This window comes from Carya illinoinensis, chromosome 13 (assembly GCF_018687715.1).
Source record: "Carya illinoinensis cultivar Pawnee chromosome 13, C.illinoinensisPawnee_v1, whole genome shotgun sequence".
Taxonomy (NCBI): Eukaryota; Viridiplantae; Streptophyta; class Magnoliopsida; order Fagales; family Juglandaceae; genus Carya; species Carya illinoinensis.
The window spans coordinates 34,112,086-34,123,115 of record NC_056764.1 but is presented as its reverse complement, the minus strand read 5'-3'; the positions used below and the strand labels follow the sequence as shown (position 1 = coordinate 34,123,115).

The following is an 11,030-nucleotide window of genomic DNA, read 5'->3' as shown; positions in this document are numbered from 1 at the left end:
CATTGAAATGTGATAAATATATATATATATATATATATAAAAGTGAGGATACATAATTATTTTTGTACATTTTTTACATATTTTATTGATATAATTAATTAAATTAATTTTTTTAATATATAACTAATTATATTATTAAAATATATAAAAGAGTATATAAAAGTGAATACACATAAAATTTTTATATATACATTAATCTTTTTTGAACCTTTTGAATTATTTTGTGATGAATATTAATAGAAGTTCTACTCTATTATCACATTTTATCTCTTTTTTAAAAAACAAAAAAATTAATAATTAAGAATGTTAAAAAATATTTAAAAAAATAATAAAAATTTTAAATATACTAAAAAATAATAAATGAGTGCTAAGTAGGTAATAAGTTGGTAGCAAATCATCGTACTTGAGGGCCTCTAGAAGTGATTGTCGTGACAGTCACGATGTCAGAAACTTGAGGACCAGTGTTTACAATTACATGCCACCAAGTTTCTTGCCTGTTGGAGTTGGCGAATGGCGGTCCATTTATCTTAGCAAAAGAAACTTGGGAGGCTAGCTTGCTTGATTTATTGGAAACCATACGCATCGCCTGCCCAACCTTTATCTTTGTCATTTCCAAACTACTACAACTACCACGGTAAATTACCACAAAAACGTTGGAGAGAGACAGGAAGAGAGCGATGGGGAAGAGTATTTGTGGAGTAACAATGGAGGACTTGGTGAAGGCAGGCCTAGCGATTGAAGAGGCCAAGGAGTTTCAAAGGGTCCTTAACGAAGCAGTTTCTGGAGCCGAAAGGTCTGATCCAAGAAAGGTTTGGCGCGAGGTGGTGGCTCGGAGGTTGCTAAAGCCATGGCACCCGCATCGGCTGCACCAGCTGATCTACTACTCTGTCTATGCTGATTGGGATACCTCCACCAATGGCCCCCCTCCTTACTGGTTCCCTTCCCAGTATGATTTTAATTTGCTATTTCATTTCTCTCCTTCTGTCTATCCACCTCTACCTACTCCTCACTGTTTTCTGGCATTTCTTTATTTGTTGGTTTTGACTTCTGAGCAGTTTCATTTCCATTGCTGTTTCCGTTTTGGTCCTTTAATTCTTTCCCATTTATCTTCTTCCTAGTTACATGAGATCTTTTTCTGATAGTTTTGCCTCGTTATTGTGAAAAGCTTTGAGAGCCATCATGGTACAAATATACTGTTTTTCGTCGTTTCAGTCAGCTCATGTTCATGGAGTCCATCGACGTATCATATTACATGCAAATCTAACTAAAATGGATAACATGAAAGAGGAGAGGGGGGGCGGGGGGGATGGTTGGGGGTTGTGGAAGCAAAACCTGGAGGGCGCTAAATGATCTTGGTGGTGTTTGTACGAAAATTATAAAAATGACGTGTATGCTCTTGATCAGCCAAAGATGTTATACCGAAACAATATTAACTTCCGACAGCTAGAACAGTACGTTATCAGTGGGAGTCGGCATCTTGGTACCAGTATTTGATTGCGTTGTTTGATGTCAAATCAGATCTCCTCTAACGATGCTATAAGAACTGAGCTATTTGTCTGTGTTTCTTTCCATGCCCTCTGGCTCTGGATCAGCACTATCGGGACCCAATAATGTTTATTTGATTCTCTGCAAGTGATAATTGCAGTGTAATGTAGTCGGCATTGACAGTGCTGCTGCTTTTAATTAAATTTAATATAATTGGTTATATGTGACGGTTGTATCAGTAGTTGCAGAAACTTCTCTGTACTCATCTTTGTTGCAGAACATCTAACCGAAAGGTCATTGATTTTTTATTGTAATGACTCTAAGGTTGCTTTTTTTCTCTCTTCAAACATTTAATGCACTGGTTTCTGTTAAGTGATACTTGTTCTCTTTGTTTCTTAGATATCAGTCTAAACATACAAACTTGGGACGTTTGATGGAAAATTACGGTTCAAAGCTATTAGGGACTTCATACAAGGATCCCATTACAAGTTTTAGCCAGTTTCAGAAGTTCTCCGTTCAGCATCCTGAGGTAAATATACTTTTTGTGCCTACATAGGTATGTATATGCCAAGTTTGATACGAAATGGTATTTCAAATTAGAGGAACCGAGGTTTGATTCCATCTCTGTACTTGTCAATGATTCTCAGGCTTACTGGTCCATTGTTTTAAAAGAGCTTTCAGTTTCGTTTCGTGAGGCCCCAAAGTGCATTTTAGATACCAGTGACAAATCAAAACATGGGGGAACATGGTTGCCTGGTTCAGCTTTGAATATTGCAGAATGTTGTTTGCTACCAAGAAATCATCCAAGAAAAGAGGATAGTGATTTGGCTGTTGTGTGGAGGGATGAAGGCTCTGAAGATTCCCATATTAATCATATTACATTACAAGAGTTGCGACAGCAAGTAATGTATGCTCTCACGTTTATCCCCAGTTATAAGGTGCTGCGACACACACGCACTCAGAGTGCAAATGAGATCTATCTAGGACATAAGAGGGGTTACTGCCTTGATCTCACAGAGCAAAATTCTTTTCAGATGTATTCTTTTTAGGGAATCAGATGCCAAGTTTTTTTAGCACACTTTCCATCCCCAGTCTGTTGCATCTTTTGTAGTGGGCTATTCAAACTACTTTTGATACACTGGACCTTGAACTACTAAAAGTTACAATACCCACGTTTCTTTAAAATATGACTGTTAAAATTGTGTGAAATCATCACTTGTCCTAAAAGTTTATGTTAATTGGAATAGGTAGATTTAATCATTTATATTTGTATTAACACTCTCCTTTACATGTGGGCCAGACTCCCTCTCAATGAGTGGCCCCAGCACGTGAAATATTCAATTAAATAGGGTAAAATGTAGAGTCAGTTCAACCTCAGGACCTCTAGTCTGATACCATATGAAAGCACCACTTATTCCAAAAGTTTAAAACAATGGAAGGATGTAGATTTAATTATTTGTATTATATTCTTAACACTTCCCCTCATGTGTGGGTCAAAATCTCCCTTAATAAGTGGGCCTGACACATGAAATATTTAATTAAATGACGTAGATTGTAGAGTCAAGGTTTGAACTTAGGATCTCTATTTTGATACCATGTGAAATCACTACTTGTCCCAAAAGCTTAAGCTAATGGGAAGAGAGGGATTTAATAATTTATATTTGTGTTAACACTCCCTCTCACGTGTGGGCTAGACTATCCCTCAATGAGTGGACCCAACACGTGAAATATTTAATTAAATGAGGTAAAATGTACAGTAAGAATTCAAACTCAGGATCCCTGCTTTGATACCATATGAGATCACTACTTATATCAAAAACTTAAACTAATGAGGAAAGGTGTATTTAATTATTTGTATTATATTCTTAACACTAGCTTAAACGGAACCCTCTCTTTCTATAAGAATAGGATGGTGTTGTGTTCAAGATGCTCCCACTGCATGTGGAATTGACTAATAAAAACAGAGAATTCTCTGATAGTGCAGTTAAATACACCAAACTTGTGCTTTGGGGTTGAAAGTTGTAACTGAGTAGTTGTCTTATTTGTTTTTGGATGTAACAATCGAAATCCTTGTAATCGGTAGCTCTCTTCATGGTTGTACTTGGATCTAACCACAAAGTCTCTCCTGCCCCCTGATCATCTTCCTTTTTAACATTGTTGATGTGCTTACAATTTGATTCACAGATTGGTGGCTAATGCACTGCATGCAATATTTACAAACGGTGATGCAATTGCAATTGACATGCCAATGACGGTCAATGCAGTTATCATATATTTGGCGATTGTGCTAGCAGGATTTGTTGTTGTATCAATAGCTGACAGCTTTGCTGCAAAGGAAATTGCAACTCGTTTGCGTGTATCAAAAGCAAAGGGTATCTTCACTCAGGTGATAGTTCACTTCCATAAACCATTTGCTACGTTAGAAATGTGGGATTTCTGTGGGAAACGAATCTAGTTGGCCCCACATCTCTATTTCTTTTCCCCCAAAAAAACCCAGAGAAGCAAAGAAAGGGAATTTCGGTTATGATGAGGACATGCAGAGTCATGTTAGTTTTACAGTGTCATTGCTAAATTGCCAATTGGCAAGGATATTTGTATGTTATTTGCTGCCTAGAAAATCCCTTAAATGAACTCAAAGGTGCAAAAATGCTGGTCTGACCATTCTGCCTTTCGGATAGTTATCTAATTTGGATTCCTCATTTTACTTACCCAAAAAATAATTTCCATTTCAACAGTGTCATTGTGTTTGAAGACATCACTTTCTTAACATTCAGATGAAGATTGTTTCATCTGTGAGCCATTTGATTATTAGTTTGGCTCATTATAAATTTTGATTGTACTACATGTGTTCCTGCATTTAATGTTGTCATTTTTGGTTGTTTAAGTTTCTGTATACTGCCCAGATTATATCATATTAACAAGAGTGGATTACACCTACTTTCCAATTGTTTCCAGAAGCATAGCTCTAAGGCATAATCCAGGCCTAGTTCTATCTGGGCTTCTTCTATCTAACAAATCATTTAACCAATAATTGATGTTTATTGAAATATAAAGCCTCCTCTCTCCCTGGCCTGGTGGCAATCTTACGGAAAAATATTGGTTAGATTTTGTGAGACTTGGTTAGCATATATTTTGTGATACCCCATTTTGATAAGTGGGTAGGTGGTGTATAGGATCCCACATTGTTTGGGAAGGAGAAATTATTGCTCTTTATAATGGTTCCAATGGAGCTCCAATTGTATAATTGACTAGTCCTTTTGGAGTATAGTCATATGGTTTGGACCTTCCATTAGGGCGCGTATGTTGGGAATATAGGGGGGGCAGATTGTGATAACTCATTTTAATAAGTGATAAGGACAGGCCGCAAGTGGTATATGAGATCTCATATTGTTTGAGAAAAAGAAGTTCTAGCTCTTTGTAATGTTCCAATGGAGTTCCAATTGTATCATTCATTAGTCTTTTTGAAGTGTAGGCCATGTGGTTTGGGTCTTCCACTGGGGCATTAAATATTTAGAGTTCCTCTGCATTTTCTCTTTTTTCATATTATTTAGTTGTATTTTTCACATGCCAAGTTTCCTGTGTTTATGATTTTAATCTGTCGGTTTCTGATCCAATCTCAGTTTTTCCTTCCCCAAGTAAAGTAGTACTTTTTAAGAGGCAAAAAACAAAATTGTTTCTTTGACAAGTAGTTACTTCTTGGAGAAACTTTTATTAGATAACTTCTATCTTATAGTACATCTGATGATTCTTGGACAAAATTAAGGTGAAAAAGTTGTGGAGCTCTGTAATATTTGTCATGGAATGTTCATGTGCTTTTCAAAATTGCTAATGCAAACTGTATATTGGGTCTCTTCCTAAAGGATTTGGGTTTGTTAAAACGAACATGAAGCCTATTACAATTTGGCTTCAGTTGTCACGGGCTGTCTTACTTGAGTACTAATTTAAATCTCGAACTAGTTTTGATATGTTTCCGTTTATATATATGGTGCTCTTGTTTTTTAAAATTATTCCTGTATGGAAATTCCTATGCAGGATTTCATATTAAGAGGAGGTCGGAAGTTTCCTTTGTACAGGTAAATGCAACCATTCTATCATTATGATAGTCAATGCATCTTTCTTCTTTCTGACAAAGTGGCAGAATTAAGGGAAAAATTTATGATGTAAATGCTGAACTCATCCCAACTGAGCCTCAGACAATCCTTTTTTTGTTTGGGCAATATGCAATATGCCATACCCAATATGCCAGTTTCCATTTGAGTTCTTCTAGCATGCATTTCTTTGAAGTGCTGTGCCTTTTAGAACTTGCAGGGGATGGAAACTATTCCAAGTACATTAGTTTCATATTCTTTGCTCAAATTTATTCACAGCGTTAGTCGGAGACAGAACATGTTTATAGGATACCTTTGGCATGATCGTGGTTATCTGCTTTCTCCTTGCAGTCGAGTAGTAGAAGCTGATCCGATTAAGGCTATAGTGCTCCCTGTGATCGGGAAGGATGTAGGCACTCAGCTAAGAGAACAGGATTTATTGTGGAAAGATTTTCTTTCTGGTGCCAGTCACCATCCAAGGTAAGTTTACTGTAATGATGTAAGATTGGACCAACAAAACACTTGCTAACGGAAATAAATTTCTATTTTTATATCACATGCTAAGAATGTCCAACGAATTTATTAGAGTAATGGCATTCTCTTCCTGGCAGATCAACTAGTAATATTCCAAGCTATCGACCTATAGAAACTGTGACCAATATTCTCTTCTCATCTGGAACCACAGGTAGAATACTATTCTAGCAAATATATATTAGCGTGACTCTAAGATTCCTTTTATCATAATTGTTTAGCTCATTCATCAATCTTCGTCAGGAGAACCAAAAGCTATTCCATGGACACAACTTTCACCAATTCGAGGTGCTGCTGATGTTTGGGCTCACCTTGATGTTCAAGTTGGAGATGTTTTCTGCTGGCCCACAAATTTGGGATGGGTGATGGGACCAGCTTTACTTTATTCATGCTTTCTAACTGGTGCAACTCTTGCACTTTATCATGGAACACCTCTTGGCCGTGGCTTTGGAAAATTCGTTCAGGTGATTGGTGCTTATAGAATTACAACCCAAATTAGGGAAGCCAGCAGGTGCATGGGAATAAAATAAAACCAAGGCCAATAGGCTTGTAGGAGGGTCAATTCTAATTCTTAATCAATATATCCTCGGACGAGAAACTCCCAAAGCCCACTAGAGATCTTATGAAAGACTATGATTGCTTAAAATGGTTTAGAATTTTTAGTTAGTGGTGGAAATTAGACAAACTTTTTCCCGGGCTTTCTTGAAGATGAACTACTTAGATGAAGTTGTACTATGATAATTAATTACAAAAAATGAGAGATTTACATGATGCTCCACGAATAACAAAACTTCTGCATACAACTATATAGAAGTCAGACTGTAGCAATTGTATGTTTTGCACGAGTGTTAGAACTCTCCATCCAAAATACCAACTAATTTTTCTATAACTTCTGTTCAGGATGCAGGAGTGACTGTTTTGGGTACAGTTCCTAGCTTAGTAAAATCTTGGAGGAGTACAGAGTGTATGAAAGGCCTAGATTGGACAAGGATAAAGTAATGTCTTTGCATTTTAGAAAAACCCTGTTGTATTTAACTAAAGAATAATAACTTAGGTATGTGCATTTACAGATTATTTGCATCCACTGGGGAAGCATCCAATGTTGATGATGACCAATGGCTCTCTTCAAGAGCTTATTACAAACCCGTTATGGAATGTTGTGGCGGCACAGAACTTGCATCATGTTACATCCAAGGAAGTCCATTGCAGCCGCAAGTTTTTGGAGCCTTTAGCACAGCATCACTGACAACAGGCTTTGTTATCCTTGATGAATATGGGATACCATATGTAAGCATATTTTCTGGATCATTTGTAGTTATGGTTCATTTTCTTTTGCTGCTGTTGCAATCATCTGACTGTCACCAGATCAGATCATCCCAGTACTTGGTTGTGCTCTGCTATTGCATTGACTGTTGATGAGCAATTTCTGAGCAATTGCAACAGTTCTTGTGGTAATGAAAACGGAATGTGGGGTCATGAAAGCAAATGACTGATATTTATAAGTTCATTTTGTATGGACATGGCTGATCTCTTTGACCTATATGACAGCCAGATGATCAAGCTTGTGCTGGTGAAGTGGGTTTATTCCCCATAAACATGGGAGCAACTGATAGACTGCTTAATGCTGATCATGATGAAATTTACTTCAATGGCATGCCAATGTATAAAGGAATGGTATGTGTATACCTGCTTATGTTTGAATACTTGCATAATCACCTCTTTGTATGCCTTATCATAATATCATTTATAACTTTTTTTAACCTACAGGCAGGACGATATTCTTTTGAAAATATTAGTTATTTCTTCCCCATAAAAGCAGCAAGAATAGTGTCCTTAAATGACTAGGGACAAATCACCGGACTGAAAGATGCAGTTCCCTTTCATGACTCTTGGACAGCTAACTGGTTAATAGCTATCTTCAGATTGGGTGCATAGGTTTTGGGTCCTGATTCGAAATTGATTGTGACCCTAATTTTTTTTTTAATAAAGTTCCAAGTGTGCTATCTCACCCATAGGATAGCAATTGCTGAAATGGAAAGATGTTGGTACTCGCTAGTTCTTATGATGCATAGCTTTATCATTTACAACAGTTATCTGCATAACTTAGAATTTGTACGTCAGAATTTCTATTATTCTTTCTTTATGGTTTTTTATCCATTTCCCATCATTGACAGCACATATAGAAGTGTAAGATATTCTGCTTGGTGAGTATAAGATATGACTCAAGGGTGACTAATATCGTATTATAATTTGATATATGCATTGTCAGCGCCTCAGGAGACATGGAGACATTGTTGAGAGAACTGTTGGAGGCTATATGATAGTACAGGGTAGGGTTGACGACACCATGAACCTTGGAGGCATTAAGGTACACCATTCACCGTATTCTTCAATTTCATCGTTTGACATTGACCCTGCTATATGCTGTGGACTAACTGGAGGAAGACAAGGTGTCTTGAACTTTTATGAATTATGGGTTTCTTTAAAGTCAACTGGATGGGAAGTCTCAACTTTAAAATCTTGCCAAACAAGCTTTCGACATGTGATGCAATTAAGCAAACTTAAATTGGCTTCACCAGAAAGACTCGTCAGTTTCCTTTTAATCGGTATGCTTAGAATATTTTTTTGATATTGGAACTTTGAATGTTCTTGATACGCAGACAAGTTCCATTGAAATTGAGCGTGTTTGTGACCGTGCTGATGAAAGCATCTTGGAGACTGCCGCAATCAGCATTGCACCAGTTAATGGTGGTCCAGAACAATTGGTCGTGTTTGTAGTATTGAAGAAAGGGTTTAATATTGAACCGGAACAGCTGAAGAGAATATTCTCAAGGGCCATTCAAAGAAACCTCAACCCTTTGTTTAAGGTTTGACTATCAGGCTATTCTACTCCTTTCCCTTTCAATCAGTGTTACCATCACCTGATTTTTTTGGAGCTTAGCTTCATATTTGTTAAAAGAGTCATTCAAAATTTATCCATCTAAAAATGTTTATACAAACACAAAATGGAGTCACTTTTGCAAATTATAACAAAACTGTGAATGTAATGATAGACTCATGCTAGATACTGAAAAGGTTTCATCAGCTTATGTCAAATAGTATGTGGAACAGATGGAAATAATTTCCCTTTTCAAATCCGTGGTGGTTTCTGTGAATCAGACTACTTTACTTCGTACATCGTTGGTCCAATTTCTCCTTTTTTTACTGATTAACAGGTGAACAATGTGAAGATTGTTCCAGAGTTCCCCAGAACTGCTTCAAACAAGTTATTGAGAAGGGTCCTGAGGGACCAAATAAAGCATGAGTTTTCAGTTCGGAGTAGAATTTAGTGGCACATCCGTCCATTGTTGGTGCATCATCGAATTTCAAGAATCCATCAACTTGAAGTGCATACTGAGATGCTTGAATTACTGAAGTACGTAAAAGAATAAGAAGAAATGTTTGAGAAACGTGAAACAAGCATGAATCCTTGGTTGATATATGTTTTGACATTAATAAATCGGGGCTCATTGATTTTGATTTTGAGGCATTTACTCCTTTAACTCTGATTATACTATAATATGTCATAAGAGTTGCTGACTGTGAAGTTTGAGTAGCTTGCAATATAGCCCATTGGAAAATGATCAAAGGGCTTGTTGATTAAATAGAGTAAAGCTAACAATCAAGTCACTACAGTATTCATGTCGTGTTAAATGAAAAGCTTGCCCTTCATTCAACCTTATATGGCAATCTTGCGGCTCGAAGCTGTCACTGATTGCATTTACCCTTAAGAGGCTGCTGTTGGTAGCTGCACATTCGCATGGCTTATTTCAAGACATCCCAGGTGGTAATTATTGTGCATTGTATTGACAGTTCAATATAGATTTTAGACAGATGAATGGGGTTGAAACGGAACCTGCAGCAAAATCATGGTGCACGAATGGTGTTCCTAAGCTAGAGATCTCGGAAGTATGGGTTAGAAGTAAACATATAGTCGAACCTTATTTAATCCAGTAGGAGTTGTCTTTTTAGTTAGCTTTATAATAGCAAGCTCAGACCTCTTCATGAATTCTAATTCTTGGTTCCCAAAAGCAAGCCACTATAATTTGTCCTTCCATTGGAAAATAACACCATTTCAATTTACAACGTCAAAGCAACAAAGTGGATGTACGTCCATCAGAAGCATTCTTGGGCAAGTGCATTTAACAATCCATTACCAAGCAGCAACCTTTCCTTTGCAATCTCGTGAGCCAGATGGACTAACACTCATCACACGCACATATTGTTTCAAAATACAGACATGAGACTGCCAAAAGGCCCATGGCCTGATTGGCATAACCCTCCATCATGTCTGCCAAAAGACCCATGGCGTGGTTAGCATAACCCTCCAGCCTCCAAAATGGAGGTTTGGTGTTATTTCATACATGACATCAACTTCTAGGAACCATGTTCCAATTTTTGTGCAATCTACAGTAGTGGTCTTATTTCATAAAAACTATTTTGATTGCAATAGAACAACCGGATAACTTGTCGGAATAACTCATATTTTGCAAATTAATGTGTTCTTCCCATGACAAGCTTTCCTGAAGAAATGCCTGATATAATCTGAATTGTCAAGGTGTCCCGTACCTATTAGTTTTTACTCTTAATAATATTTATCAATTATTAAGAGAAGAGTAATAATATCATTGATTTATTAAAAAATAAAATCGGCATTAATTTTTTTCATAAAATGACATGATTTCATTGATTTATTGTAAACTAGTTATATTAATATCGTTATTCATTGAAAAAGAGAAACAGAGTGATAGCTGAATAAGGCCACTTACCATGTCAAATGAATAACGTACAAGTTTTAAATAGACAAGTTTCGTACAAGTCATTTGTAGAAAAGTGAATCTTACTAAAAAAGAAAATATATTTTTTTTACAGTGAGATCTACTTTTT

At 36.7% G+C, this 11,030-nt stretch overlaps 1 protein-coding gene across 2 annotated transcripts; it reads left to right on the top strand.

Annotated features, from left to right (window-relative positions):
- The first annotated feature begins 433 nt into the window (after positions 1-433).
- On the top strand, positions 434-9,623 carry LOC122292295 (probable CoA ligase CCL12). 2 transcript variants are annotated; one of them, XM_043100550.1, is made up of 14 exons: positions 434-946; positions 1,885-2,014; positions 2,133-2,392; positions 3,670-3,871; positions 5,518-5,558; positions 5,925-6,053; positions 6,185-6,258; positions 6,348-6,568; positions 7,005-7,099; positions 7,175-7,391; positions 7,653-7,778; positions 8,374-8,472; positions 8,765-8,971; positions 9,320-9,623. In XM_043100550.1, the coding sequence occupies exons 1-14, from the start codon at positions 678-680 to the stop codon at positions 9,431-9,433; spliced, it is 2,184 nt and encodes a 727-aa protein (XP_042956484.1). In that variant the 5' UTR covers positions 434-677; the 3' UTR covers positions 9,434-9,623. The 2 variants fall into 2 exon arrangements, with proteins under 2 accessions (XP_042956484.1, XP_042956485.1); XM_043100551.1 differs by lacking the exon at positions 434-946 and adding an exon at positions 1,376-1,778.
- The last annotated feature ends 1,407 nt before the right edge of the window (positions 9,624-11,030 follow it).